Source organism: Vombatus ursinus, unplaced genomic scaffold (assembly GCF_900497805.2).
Source record: "Vombatus ursinus unplaced genomic scaffold, bare-nosed wombat genome assembly UNPS02012758.1, whole genome shotgun sequence".
Lineage (NCBI taxonomy): Eukaryota > Metazoa > Chordata > Mammalia > Diprotodontia > Vombatidae > Vombatus > Vombatus ursinus.
Genome location: NW_020952536.1, coordinates 1116587 through 1131533, shown reverse-complemented (window position 1 = coordinate 1131533; position 14947 = coordinate 1116587). Strand labels below are relative to the sequence as shown.

Below are 14947 nucleotides of genomic sequence, written 5' to 3'. Positions count from 1 at the left end.
CACACACACACACACACACACACACACACACACACACACACACACACCCCCTGATACACAGACAAGCATAACCAAGACAACTGCAGAAACATTCAGGTGCATTCATCCCCAACCTTTTTCTGTCTATTGCAGTTTCTCTGTCTCTCCCTCCTTTCTTTCTGTCTCCTTTTGTCTTTATGTCTTTCTCTGTCTTTCTGTTTCTGTCTCTTTCTCTGTCTCTCTGTCTCTGGCTATCTTTGTCTCCTCTGTGTGTCTCTCGTCTGTCTCTCTGTCTGTCTGTTCTCTCTCTCTCTCTCTCTCTCTCTCTCTCTCTCTCTCTCTCTCTCTCTCTCTCTCTCTCTCTCACACACACACACACACACAATTCCTGAGGTATACACAGATACACCCAAATATAGAAAGAACCCAGCCTCATGAAATGCATGCATCCGAATGTATATATGCAGACACACTCCAAGAAATGCAGAAATAACCCTACCCTCTCCTTCAGTCCATGGAACAGCTGGTCCGAAAGACCTGGGAAGACAAAGACAGAAATATAGAGACAGAATATTTATTACAAGGTGTTTCCTGTCCTTTCCTTTTTCTAGTGGGGAGGGTATGTGAGAAGGAGAGAAAATAAATGCTTGTTAATTAAACAAAAATAAATTTTAATTTGAAAAAGATGGAGGCAGAGAGGAGACCAGGATATGAAGCAAGGGATGGAGAAAGAGGGCCATGAAGATAAATAGAGGCCTGGAGACACAGAGATGGAGAGATATCAGGAGAGACAGAGATGGGGAAGAGAGGGATTGAGGGATGGGAGAATGCAGGGATAGGGGCAGACAGGCAAAAAGGAATGGGAGGGGAAGGATATGGAGTGATGGAGGCAGGAAGATGCAGAGGTGGAAGGGATGAGATAAGGAAAGACAGAAAGATGAAGAGAGAGAAAGGAGGGAGGCAGAGGGAGGGGGGAGTGATGAAAAGAGGGAAGAAGAGATAGAGGGAGGGAAGGAGGAAAAGAGAAGAAGGAAGGGAGAGGCCCTGAAGCCTTCAGGCCCCAGCAGGGCTTTGCCCTTGCTGAGCTCCCCTGCTCCTTTTTCTCCCTCCCCACTCCAGTTGTCTGCAGCCCTGATGTTTGATGCTGTGCATGTGGTTGTGAGTGCTGTGAGAGAGCTGAATCGAAGCCAGGAGATTGGCGTGAAACCCCTGGCCTGCACCTCCTCCAACATCTGGCCCCATGGGACCAGCCTCATGAACTACCTTCGAATGGTGAGCTGGCAGGCTGGGGACCAGGATGAGACTGGGCTGGGGCTGAGAGGTGGGGAAGTCTACTGTGTGCCCATTCCTGCTCCCCTCTCTTTCCTGGCCTCAACCCTTGTGTCTTGGGCTTTCTGGGTACTTCCTTTCTGTCTCTCTGTGTGTATGTGGGGGTATTTCTCTTCCATCTCTGTGTCTCTGTATCTCACTTTGGAGACCTCTTTCTGTTTTTCTCCATCGTATGTCTAACTTTGTCCATGAGGGACTCTTCTCCCTCTTGGCCTGTGCCTGTCTTTGACACTGTCACTTTCTTCTGGACATTTCTGTTCTGTGGGCATCCATATGATTGTCTCTATGTTTCCTCCTCCCTCTGTACCTCTATGGGTGAGAGGTGGAGATGGAGTATCTCTGTCATTTCTACCTTACTGTCTTGATCTGTCTGTCTCTCTGTGTCTAACTGCCTGCACCTTTCTATCTCTATTGTTTTCACTGTTTCTCTCTCCGTTTCTATGTTGATCTCTGTCTTCACCTTTCTACGTATCTTTCTGGGCTTCTGTTTCTTCTCCATCTCTTGCCTTCTCTCTGGGTGTCTCTCTGTTTCTCTATCAATCTCTCTGTCCCTCTCATTTTTTTTTCCTGCTTGGACTTTCCTATCCTGTTCCTCTGTCCATTTGTCTCTGTCTGCTTTCCTCTTCACCCATCTCTCTTCTGGGTGTTCCTGTTTCTTCCTCTGGGCATCTCTCTACTTCTCCCACCTTCCATCTCTCTCTCTGTTTTGGTCTTTATATGCCTCTGTTTCTGTCTCTTCTTCTGGGTTATCCTCTCCACCTCTTTTCCGCTCTGTTTGCCTCTTGACATTGTTCTCGTCCCCACCTTTCCGTTGGTCTCTTACTCTTTCTCTGAACTGTTCCCTCCCTTTCTCTCCCTCTATTTCTCTTTCTGCCTCTGGGCATCTCTCTCTCCCCCTCTGGTTTCTGTTCCTCTGACTCTTCTTCTGGGTATATTTCTGTCTTTCTGTCTCCATTTGTCTCTATCTCTCCTGCCCTCCTCTGTTCTGCCCTCCGTACCTGTCCCCTCCCCGACCTCCCCTCCCTGGCTAGGTAGAGTATGATGGGCTGACTGGGCGAGTTGAGTTCAACAGCAAAGGTCAACGAACCAACTACACCCTGAGGATCCTCGAGAAGTCCCGAGAGGGCCATCGGGAGGTGAGTGGGGCTGACCACTGAGCTTCCAGAGTTGGCAGGGTTGGAGGGGATGGATAATGGAATTTCTGGGAAGGGAGGAGCTAAAACTGAAGCAGCCATGGACTTGGGACCCAGATGCCTGGATCCCTGAAGATTTAGGACTGGGGGTGGGATATGGGGGGGGGGGTTGGACACCTCTGCCTCCACAAAGTCAGGCTTGAACCTGTCTCCTCCTTCCAGATCGGGGTGTGGTACTCCAATCGGACTCTGGCTATGAATGCCACCACCCTGGACATCAACCTGTCCCAGACCTTAGCCAACAAGACCCTTGTGGTCACCACCATCTTGGTAAGAGGCAGAGGAAAGGGAGGGGACTTTGACTGGAGAGAAGCAGAATTTGGGAGAGAGCGAACTTTAGATTTCTAGATAAGACTGCTCCCCAAGGACCATGGGGCACTCATGTCTATAAAACCGCAGGATTCCTTGGTGTCTCCAGCCAGTTGCCCTGTGGAGAAAGGTCCTGCCCTTGGGAGACACAACCCAGACTTTGAGGCTCTTTCCTATTACTTCTCTGTGGCCTTTCCTATTTATTTTTCTGAGTGTCTCTAATTGGGTAATCTCTAATCCGTGACCTCTAATCTTTGGTGTCTGATAACCTATTATGAATCCTTACTCTTTCTTGGGTCATTGATCTCTGAACCTTGATCCCAGTTCCTTGACCCCTGATTCCAAGTTCTTGATTGATAATTGTGGGTTCTCCATTTCGGATCTTCCACACTTTTATCTAATTCTGGATCCTGGAGCCTTGAACTCTGACCATTCTTCTCCCTTTCGCCTCCCTCTTCCCCAGGAGAATCCATACGTCATGCGAAGGCCCAACTTCCAGTCTCTGTCAGGAAATGAGCGGTTTGAGGGCTTCTGTGTGGACATGCTTCGAGAGCTGGCCGAGTTGCTCCGTTTTCGATTCCGACTTCGGCTAGTAGAAGATGGGCTGTATGGGGCACCGGAACCCAATGGCTCCTGGACTGGAATGGTTGGGGAACTCATCAACCGGGTATGGGGCAGCAGGAGCTCTTGGGCCCAAGGAGGGAGGGAAGGAGGACCACTGAGTGAGGCAGAGCCCAGAGAGAGAGGGACAGAGAATGAGGAAAAGAATGTTGAAGGTGGAAGGGACCTTAGAACAGAGAATGTTGGGTCTGGGAATGTCAGAGCTGGGGGGCACCTTGATGATCATTCCGTCCAATCTTCTCATTTTTAGAGGAGAAAATGACGTGATGAGGCTACAGATAAGAGTGGGGAGGGTGTTCTAGGCGGGATGATAAGCCTGACAGAAGGGTAGAGAGTGACCTCAGAGGCCTTGAATGCTAGGATGAGGGAAGTGGATATTAAGGGACTCCAGAAGCCCCGGAAAGTCCCTGAATGAGGAGAGCATTGATCTGAGGCAAGCTGTAGGCAGGAGAATCCAGAGTCTGGGCAGGGGAGATGGGAGGCGAGACCAAAGATTTTAGGGGAGGCTGGGCTAAGAATTCAGGCAGGAGGGGAGCCCGAACTTATGTGGGAATATCCTCCTGGACTCCTAATCAGCTGCTCCTCCTCTTCGTCCCCTCCCCCAACGAACATCTGAATCCTGGGTTATTTTTCTTGGTCTCACATCGTATCTATCTCCCTCCCCCACATCCATTCCAAACTTTCCCTATCTCCATATCTGTGTCTCTATCTCCGTGTCTCTACGTATTTCTGTATTTCTGTTTCTTCATCTCTCTCTGAATTTCTCTCTCTGTCTCTCTGTCTCTCTGTCTCTCTCTCTCTCTCTCTCTCCTCCCTCCACTTTCTGTCTCTGTCTGTCTGTCTGTCATCCCCACATCCCCAGCAGAAGGCAGACCTGGCAGTGGCTGCCTTCACAATCACAGCTGAGCGGGAGAAGGTCATAGACTTCTCTAAACCCTTCATGACTCTCGGGATCAGCATCCTCTACAGAGTGCACATGGTAGGGGTCCCTGGGGCCCGGTCACCAAGTGTCTGGGTTCCTGAGGAGGTGCCGACTTGGGGGTTGGGATGGTTGAGTTCCCGGGGGAATGGAAGGTAGGGGGTTTGGGAGCTGGGCATTCCAGAGGGTGTGTGCTTGGCGGGGTGAAGTCACCTGTATCCTTGAGGGAGTACGCACAGGGATCACTGACACCTGGCTTTCTCCCCCCTGCCCCAGGGTCGAAAGCCTGGCTACTTCTCCTTCCTCGATCCCTTCTCACCTGCTGTGTGGCTCTTCATGCTCTTGGCTTACCTGGCTGTTAGCTGTGTCCTTTTTCTGGCAGCCAGGTGAGGCCTGGATCCTGTTTCTGTATGTCTGTCTGCCTGGGCCTCCCTTTCTGTCTCTTGTCCTGGCCACAGGCTCTCTCCATCTCTGTCCCTGCCCTGGTCCCTTCTCATCTCAGCAAGCACTACCTACCTCTTTCCCCCCCTCTACCCCCCCATACAATTCCTCTACCTGCACCCTGGTCTCTCTCAGTGCCTCCCAGTCCCTCCCTCTCTACCTCTGCCCTGACCTGGTTTCTTCTGCCTCTGACTCTGTCTTTTCTCTTTGTCTGTCTCTTCTTCTCTTTCCCCCTGTTTCTTCCTTGATCTGATTTTTCCTTGTCTCTTTCTGTCAGTTCCTGCTCCCCACCTCTTTGTTCCTTCCTGTTCTTTTCCTATATTTCTCTTGTCAATCTATCTCTGTCATCTTTCTTTTTATTTTCCTCTTCTCTGTTCCTACCCTGATCAGTGCCTCCCTCTTCCCCATCTACATACCCCAAGTCTCTGCCCTTCTTCCTAAGCCTGCCCTGCCCCTCTCTCCTCCTATCTCCTTCCTTTTCAGTCTTTTGCTGTTTTTGTCACTGCCCTTCTCTTGTCTGTCCCTGTTCTCATCTCTTTTTTATTGATCCATGTCATTCTTCTCCTGTCTCTCACCCTCCTTGTTTCTTTCCTCTTCTTGGGTCATGAAGCACCATCACCCTCTCTGCCACCTCCAGGGCTCCGCCTCCTCCCCTGCCTGCTTATCTTTCCATCTGTTATTCTGCCTGTATGTCTGCCTGCCAGTCCTTGTCTCTGCCATGGCCCATCTCTCCATGTTCCTGCAGGCTGAGCCCTTATGAGTGGTATAACCCTCACCCATGCCTCCGAGCACGTCCCCATGTGGTGGAGAATCAGTATACCCTGGGCAACAGCTTGTGGTTCCCCGTCGGGGGCTTCATGCAGCAGGGCTCCGAGATCATGCCCCGGGCACTTTCTACACGATGTGTCAGCGGGGTCTGGTGAGGGCACTAATCACAATGGGTGATGGAGTGGGCCAGGGGAGTGGGGTGAGCTGGGGGGGTGGAAGGATCCTGGGGTATCTGGGCAGTTTAAAAGGCACTTAGAGATGACCATTGACTGCATCTTCATTTTGTAGATTTGGGAAAATCTATTTATTCACCTCAAAGAGGGGGAATAAATTACCCAGTCACCCACAGCATATTAGGGACAGCTCTGGGGTCAGAATGCAACTTTCTTGATAGCCTGTTCCTGTATATTGTAGAGGGATCTAGAAAAAACAAAATGTTAGGACTGGGAGGGACCTCAGAACAGATAATGTCCGATCAGAGAAGGACCTTAGAACATAGAATAGAGAGTGTCAGAGATAAGAAGGACCTCTGAACATAGAATGTTAGAGTTGGAAGGGACCTTAGAATAGGGTACTTAGAATGGGGAATGTCAGAACTTTGAGGGACCTTAGAACACAGAATACAGGATTTCCGAGCTGGATGGGACCTTAGAGTTTATCTAATCCAATCAGCTGTTGAAGGAACTGAAATGCACAGAAGATGTAACCAGCTGGAAGTCAGATGGATCAGAACCCATGGCTCTTTCCACATTAGGAACATCTCTAGAAAACCCCTGTTGGGGTGAAGATGTCCCTGGGATGAGTTACGGATGAGTCCTGAAGCTTCAGGGTGCAGGGGATTGGGGAGCAAATAGGGGACTGAAGAGTCCAGGAGCCTGGGCTTTGATGCTTCCAGGACAGGGGGACTTGGGCGAGTCACTGCCCCCTCCCACCAGGTGGGCCTTCACCCTCATCATCATCTCCTCCTACACGGCCAACCTGGCGGCCTTTCTCACCGTACAGCGAATGGAGGTGCCCGTGGAGTCGGCTGACGACTTGGCCGACCAGACCAATATTGAGTACGGGACCATCCACGCGGGCTCCACCATGACGTTTTTCCAGGTACTTTTACGATTTAGCAGCCCCTCCATGTGTCCCCATCACTCTCTCGCCTGTCTCTCCTCGGTCCTCCTTCATTTTCCACTCCCCCCAGTCTCTTTCCTCAACGTCTCACACTCCCTTCTCTCCATGTCTCCTCAGTCCTCTCCCTTGTTGTTTCTAGGCCCACGCCCCATCTAGCGATCTATCAAATCCCTCCTTCAGGGCCTCCTAGTCCTTTCCCTTGGCAATCCACCAGTGGCCTCCCTCAATGTCTTCCTTGGTTCTCTCGGTATTTCCTAGTCTTCCTTCCTCAGAGGTTTACCTCCAGAAATGTCCCTCTTGTTCCCGTCTCTCATTTTTCCCAGTCCCCTTCCTCAGTGTTTCCTTCAGTCCCTGTCCCTCCCGGAAAGGAACATCGTTAGGCTGAGCAGAGGAACTGGATCCATCCTGCTGGGTGGGATGATCAGGTTCAGCACCAAGAACAGCTCTTAGAGGATGGCTGGAGAGTCTGGGGCAAGGTTAGCTCCTCTCCACCTGGCCAACGATTGACCTAGTGCAAGTCAAGGATGGGAGACAAAATGGGGCAGGGAGTGGGACTCAGGTATTGAAAACCTCCAGTGGGCCATCGGGGGGCCAAAGAAATGAACCATGGCCCTACTGTCAGGGAGAGCCACCCCCATCCTGAGAAAGAAGGCCCCTCTCAAGGCGGCCATGATCTGAGGAAGGCGAGCATAGCTCAGGCTTCAGGTGTCTTAGGTGGGGAATGGGGTCTTGCCCTCCAGAAACCCCAAGGATGAGAGGGAAATCATAGCTCTCAAAAATCCCTCAGTCTAAGTAGGGAAAGGTAGCACAGCCCTTGTAAGGGGGATACATGACCTTGTCCTTGGGAGGAGTATGTTATTATGAGAAAGAATGGAGCCCCAAATTGCCAAAGGGCTACTAAGTAAGGCAGAGGTTCTTACTTTTTTTGTGAGTCCGGGCCCTTTTGGCAGTCAGTTTGATGAAGCCTACAGACCTTTTTTTTTTTCTCCCCAACTTGTGTTTTTTTCTTTTTTAATTAATTGATTTTGATTTATCAACAATCACTTCCATAAGCTTTTGAGTTTTAAATTTTCTCCACCTCCCTCCCCAAGACAGCACACAATCTGATACAGGCTCTATGTATACATTCCTATTAAACATATTTTCACATTTGTGATGTAAGTAAGAATTAGAACCAATAGGAGCAACCACCAGAAAGAGAAAACAAAACACAACAGAAGAAAAAAAAGTAGCAAATAGTGTGCTTCAATCTGCATTCAAACTCCAGAGTTCTTTCTTTGGATGTAGATAGCATTTTCCATCATGAGGCCTTTGGAGATGTCTTAGATCCTTGTATTGCTGGGAAAGGTTAAGTTTATCAATATTAGTCATTGTACAACATGGCTGTTACTGTGTACAATGTTCTCTTGGTTCTGCTCACTTCACTCAGCATCAGACCATACAAGTCTTTCCAGGTTTTTCTGAAGTCTGCCTGTTCATCATTTCTTATAGCACAATAGTATTCCATTACATTCATATATCACATTCACAGTTATGATTACTATCTCTGTCTTTCTCTCCATCCTTCCCCCACCCCTGTTTATGCTTTTCTTTCTCTTGTCTCCTTTCTCCTCCTCACTAGTGTTTTGCTTTTGACCACCACCTCCCTTAGTCCCCCCTCCCTTCTATTAGCCCCCTCCCTTTTCTTCCCCTTTTCCCTTCTGCTGCCTATAGGGCAAGTTGGATATCTATATCTAACTGATTATGTTATTCTCTTCTTGAGCCAAATCTGATGAGAGTAAGGTTCAAACAATGCTCGTCTCCCTCCCTTCTTTCCCTCTGCTGTAATAGGTTTTTGAGCTTTTTCCTAAAATGTAATTTACCCTTGCCTGTCTCCTCCTTTCCTTTTCTCTCAGTACAGTTTCTTAGTTAGATCAGATTAACCCACTTACTTGGATCTGTTTAACCCACTTGATTAGTTTTTTTTTGTCATTACATCAAAGTCAGTTTATACCCACCCCCTTTATGTATACCCCTTTAACATGGTGTAATACCATGTTAAATACGGTTCTCAAGAGTTACAAGTGTCATCTTCTCTTGTAGGGATGTAAACAGTTTGCCCTTATTAATAACCTGTTGTTTCTTTCTGTCCCATTTACCTTTTTATGTCTCTCTTGAGTCTTGTATTTGAAAATCAAATTTTCTGTTGAGCTCTGGTCTTTTTATCAGGAAGGTTTGGAAGTCCCCTATTTCGTTGAATATCCATCTCCTCCCCTGAAAGATCATACTCATTTTCTGTGGGTAATTGATCCTTGGTTATAATCCAAGCTCTTTTGCCTTACGGATTATCATATTCCACACCCCACAGTCTTTTAATGTAGAAGCTGCAAGGTCCTGTGTAATCCTGACTGTGGTTCCAAGATATTTAAGTTGTTTCTTTCTGGCTGCTTGCAGTATTTTCTCTTTGGCCTGGTAATTTTGGAATTTGGCTACTATATTCCTTGGCATTTTCAATTTGGGATCTCTTTCAGGAGGTGATCGGTGCATTCTTTCTATGTCTATTTTACCCTCTGGTTCTAGGACCTCAGGGCAGTTTTCCTGTATAATTTCCTGAAAGATACTGTCCAGGCTCTTTTTTTCATTGTGATTTTCAGGTAGACCAATAATTTTAAAATTGTCTCTCCTGGATCGATTTTCCAGGTCAGTTGTTTTACCAATGAGATATTTTATGTTTTCGTCTATTTTTTTTTCATTCTTTTGTTTCTGTTTGACTGATTCTTGCTCTCTCATTAGCTTCCATTTGCCCAGTTTTAGTTTTTAACAAATTGTTTTCTTCTGTTAGATTTTGTACCTCCTTCCCCATCTGGCCAATTGTATTTTTTAGGGACTTGTTTTCCTCAGTGTACTTTTGTCCAGTTGGCCAATTGTATTTTTTAAGGACTTGTTTTCTACAGTTAATTTTTGTCCTTCCTTTTCCAAGCTATTGACTCTCTCTTGCATACCTCTCATTTCTTTTCCCATTTTTTCTTCTACCTCTCTCATTTGATTTTTAAAATCCTTCTTGAACTCTTCTAAGAAGGCTTTTTGGACGTGAGACCAGTTCATATTCCTTTTTGAGGTTCCAGATGTGGGTTTGTTGACAATGTTGTCCCCTTCAGAATATCTGCCTTGATCTTCACTCTTCCCATAATAAGAATCTATAGTATGTTTCTTTTCGCTCATGGTGTTTGCTTCTTTCCTGACCTTTAAAGAGATTGAGCTCTCCTGCTGGGGAGCAGAGGGCACTGACCCAAGCTTCTTTTGTTGGGAGCCTAGGCTTTGTGTGCTGGGGCTTCCAGTGCCGGCAGTTGGAGGCTGTAGGGTTCTGGCAGCTTACCAGGTGTTGGGCTGGAATCAGCAACACTGGAACTCTAGGGGTAGGATTGGGTAGTGTGGCTCCTCCAACTTGTGTTTTTTAACATATAAAATAAAATACATTAGGATTAAAAAGAAACCGATTGTATTGAAATAAAGTTATCAACATATAAACAAGTGCACGGACATTAAAGGTGATGTAGGAGAATGGTTTAATCAAGAAGGTTCCTGGTTGAGAAGGGGTGGGGTGGAGATTAAGCAGGACTTGGGGAAGCAGAGGAGGGTCATGGGTACAGAGATGACGGAGGACCATGGCATGAACGTGCTGTTCCTTCCCCCTATCTTCCCACGTCCACCAGAACTCTCGGTACCAGACTTACCAGCGGATGTGGAACTACATGCAGTCCAAGCAGCCCAGTGTGTTTGTGAAGAGCACAGAGGAAGGCATCGCCCGAGTCCTCAACTCCCGCTATGCCTTCTTGTTGGAGTCTACCATGAATGAGTATCACAGGCGCCTCAATTGCAACCTCACCCAGATTGGGGGCCTCCTCGATACCAAGGGCTATGGCATCGGCATGCCACTGGGTGCGCCATGGCCCGATGGGCCTTAGCATGGAGACCCACCCAGGAATGTGGGCATTAAGTAGGGGTACGGGGTGGGGGAGAAGGAACATAAGGGGATGATGAGGTGGGAGATGAAGAGGTGGGAGAAACAGGAAAATGTGGAGATTGGGCACTGGCAGATGGCAGGTAGGTTGAAGAGGAATATTGGGAATGGAGATAGAAGATGGAAAAATGGGGGATACATGGAGATTTTGAGAAAGGGAATAGGAGGATGGCAACCATGGGGGTTATAGAGGTGGAGAAGTTAGATTATAGAAGTTACAGGAGGATATGGAGATGAGGAGGAGACGGGGGAATGGATCATAGGTTTAGGATTTAAAGGCTATTTAATCCAGCCCCTTCATTTTACATATGAGGAAACTGAGTCCAGGGAGGTCAAGTGACTTGCCTAAGGTAACACAGTTGGTAATCATCCAAGGTGAATTTGAACACAGGTCCAGAGCCATTAGTTACTGAGAGAAGATGGGTAATGTGGTGATAGGAGATACAGGGTGATATGAAGATGGGAGAGCATGGAATAGAGAGATATAGGATTGGGAGCTGGGGGATTAAGGAATGGGAACGTGGAGATTGAGAGGAAGTAAATGCAATATAAAGTCTTTGGGAAAAGGAACTGACTTTCATTTTATCTTTCTATTCTCAGCTCCTAACACAGTGTCTTATTCATAGTCGGTGATTTAAAATGTTGAACTGAATTAAATTGACAGGGCAGATATGAATATGGGGAGATGAGGGAGGGTGGGAAAGGGTGATGGAGGATGAATGAAGGTTGTGGATAGAGATTACAAGACAGACATGGGAGCTGGATGTATGTGGATGGAGGGAGCATGAGGAATGGAGGCGTAGGGCTGACAGAAGTAACAATAGGATTGAGAGGTGGCGCAGAGAAGGAGAGCGATCTTTAAGCATTGCAGAAACTCTTAAGGAGAAGGACAGTGGGGTATAATGGAATGAGAACTGTGTTTGGGGTTGGGGTACCTGGGCTCAAATCCTCACTCTGCCATATGAGATACATTGAGCAAGTAATTTATCTTTTGGGGACCTCAGTCTCCTCATTTGTAAAGTGAGGGTGTTGGCCTAGATGACCTCTAAGGTCCCTTCTGATTCTAAATCTATGATCCTGTTCTCTTCGGTTCCAGAGGGGAGAGCCAGTAGCAGTGAATGGATGTTGCAGAGAGGAAAATGTAGTCTTGATTCAGGAGAGAGCTTCCTACCAATTAGAGGCATCTAGAAGTGGAATGGGCTACTGCAAGAGGGGGTGGGGCCTTTCTCAGTGGTCCTAGCAGGTTTGGGGGAGGAGAGTATGGTTTCCTCCAAATTTGAAATTCTGTGTCAAGGGAGCCAAACGAGTACTGGAATATTCATCACATGTGACCCATTCAAGGACCACGTGATAGCGTGATAATGTTTGAGGACAGTATGAACTCTCCCTTTTGTAGCTCGTGTAACTTCCTGTGAAACACTGCAGTCCCATTCTAGTCTGCCTCAGTTTCTGACTCACCCTCTTCCGTTGGCTCCTGGGTGGGGAGGGTTGACTAGTCCAGGTTAGTGCAGGTACTCTGTGGTTCCATGTATCTGAACGTACAGTCCACAAGTCTCCACCACTATGTTTACCTTTACTTTATTCATCTGGGACACAATCAGCTCAAAGCACAGACATTTATTAATTTGATGTAGCAAAAGCAGTAGCACAAAATAACTGCCCCATAAACCTTGGGTACCACAAATAAATGCAACACCAGTAGGAAGAGTAGACACACATAGAATTCATAAGTGGAGAGGTATACATGCTGCTTCTCAAGGGGTTGTGCCAGATGTACACGTAAAGCCGGTGTCTCTATGCAGTGTAGCTAGTGTGATGTCCATGGATAAGGCAGCCTAATACAGAACCTTGCATGTTGTAGGTAATTAATAAATGTTTGTTGAATTGAAAAGTGGAAGAATCTAGATGGAGATGGGAAGTTAGGGAATGTGGAGATGGAAGATGGAGGTATAGAGGATATGGAGGTGGAGATTATAGCAACTAGACTGGAGATGTAGATACACAGTTTGAATGGGCATGAGAAATAGAAGGATGAAGGATACAGGGAGGATTGGGGTTGGAGAGATGGGGTAAGAGAAGAAACTGAAGGAATGGGGAATAGAGGAAGATAGAATGGGAGGGAGCTATGGAAGATTAGAGGATTGGGACTATGGAAGATGGGAGAGTTACAGACATAGGGGGAAAGAAAAGGAAAGGGACAGAATGGAAAGAGTAAGAAATACAAGTCAAGAGAGGAACGGATATACTAGGCATCAGAAGAATCTAGAGAGATGGGGGTTAAGAGACGGAAGGAGCTGGAGAGGAAATTGAAAGTGGGAAGATTAGGGATCAGAGGAAAGCGCCCCCGGAGATTTGTGAAGACTGAAGGGCCCTAAACACCTTCTCTTTCCCTTTCAAGGCTCCCCATTCCGGGACGAGATCACATTGGCTATCTTGCAGCTGCAAGAGAACAACCGGTTGGAGATCCTAAAGCGAAAGTGGTGGGAGGGGGGCCGGTGTCCCAAGGAAGAGGACCATCGGGCCAAAGGTCAGTGACCCTCCCCAGCCCCCTGAAATAAGTGCACCCCACCCTATGCCCTGCCCTTCTCTTGAACTCTCGATGTCTCCCTGGCCCCTTCTCTATTTCCTTCCAGGGCTGGGAATGGAGAACATTGGTGGAATATTTGTGGTGCTCATCTGTGGCCTCATCATCGCTGTCTTTGTCGCTGTCATGGAGTTTGTGTGGTCCACGAGGAGGTCAGCAGAGTCCGAGGAGGTGAGAGCGCAAGTCGCCAAGAGGATGGGGGGGCAGGGTATGTGGGGAGACAAGGAGGGCAACAGCAGAGAAATAAGACATGGGAGTGGAGAGAGAATGAATAAAATGAAAAGGGAGAGAGAGAAGAGATCTAGCAGAGGACAGGAAAGAAAGAAGAAATGGAGAAGTGAGAGTAGAAAGGCGGGGAAAGAAGAAAGAGAATGGGGATCAGCAGAGAAGAGAGACTGAGGGGGAGTGAGGAGGCTGCAGGTGGGGTAGTGAGAAGAGGTGAGTGAGCAAAGAGGAAAGACCAAGGTGGTGAGTGGAGCAGAGAGGAAAGGAGTAAAGAGAATCTTAAAACATGAAAAGGAGAGGGTGAAAGAGAAAGAGAAGAGGCAGAGTTAAAGTGAGGAGACAAAGAGAATGGAAGGAATCTGATCCCCATGTACGAAGTAGACCAGACGGGTCTGGAGTCACTTGGGCTTCTATCTTCTCTAAACTCTCATACTAGATATTCCCTGATCTTCAGAGATGAGGACTCCCTCAAGACACAGGCTGAGATTTTCAGGAGGCCTTTACTAATGATTAAGAGAAAGGAGCTGAAAAAAGCCAAGCTTATGAGGCACAGAATTGTTGAGTCATAGAGACCAGGAACCTTCCCCTACAGCAACTCAGATGTGATGACAAAGCCCATCACAGCCCACCTGTGACGTAGTGGGGAACATCATCCTTTCAGAGAATCTGAGTTCAAATTCCAGCTCTGGCATTCAGTACCTTTGAAAGGTTGGGAAAGTCACCTCATTCATACAGTCATGGAATTTGAGAGTTAGAAGTGCCCTTATTGGCTGACTAGCCCAAACTCTACCAGAGAGGAATTTCCATTTTTTTTTGTTGGCGAGGCAGTGGGGTTAAGTGACTCGCCCAGGGTCACACAGCTAGTGAGTCTCATGTGTCTGAGGCAAGATTTGAACTCAGTTCCTCCTGACTCCAGGGCCGTTGCTCTATCCACTGTACCACTTAGCTGCCCCAGAATTTCCATTTTAATATCCCTGGCAAGTGGTCGTCCATTCTCTGACTGAAGAGCTCCATGGAAGAAGAACTCAGCATATCTTGAGGAAGCCTATTCTATTTGTGAATATCTATAGTTATTAGTGTGTGTGTGTGTGTGTGTGTGTGTGTGTGTGTTACATCAAGGTTACATTTTCCTCTTTGCAATTTCCATTTTTTTGTTTTGATTTTTATTTATTTAGTTTTAGTTTTCAACATTCTCTTCCATAAGATTTTGAGTTCCAAATTTTCTCCCCATTTCTTTCCTCCCCCCCACCGCAAGAGGGCATGCAGTTTGATACAGGCTCTACATATACATTCATATTGAACCTATATTCACATTAGTCATGTTGTAAAGAAAAATTAGAAGCATAAAAAAAAAGAATTAGAACCAATGGGTGAAACCACGAGAAAGAAGAAACAAACACACACACACACAGAGAGAGAGAGAGAGAGAGAGAGAGAGAGAGAGAGAGAGAGAGAGA

The 14947-nt window shown here is 47.2% G+C and overlaps 1 protein-coding gene across 1 annotated transcript in view; it reads left to right on the top strand.

Annotated features, from left to right (window-relative positions):
* The window catches only part of GRIK5 (glutamate ionotropic receptor kainate type subunit 5), a 28396-nt gene that overhangs the window by 6088 nt on the left and 7361 nt on the right, over positions 1–14947 (top strand). Inside the window, exons 8-18 of the mRNA XM_027858214.1 lie at positions 1099–1251; positions 2340–2444; positions 2664–2771; positions 3274–3477; positions 4297–4410; positions 4627–4736; positions 5537–5710; positions 6495–6660; positions 10374–10599; positions 13080–13208; positions 13315–13436. Coding sequence (XP_027714015.1) covers positions 1099–1251; positions 2340–2444; positions 2664–2771; positions 3274–3477; positions 4297–4410; positions 4627–4736; positions 5537–5710; positions 6495–6660; positions 10374–10599; positions 13080–13208; positions 13315–13436 — 1611 coding nt within the window. The remainder of the gene's footprint in view (positions 1–1098; positions 1252–2339; positions 2445–2663; positions 2772–3273; positions 3478–4296; positions 4411–4626; positions 4737–5536; positions 5711–6494; positions 6661–10373; positions 10600–13079; positions 13209–13314; positions 13437–14947) is intronic.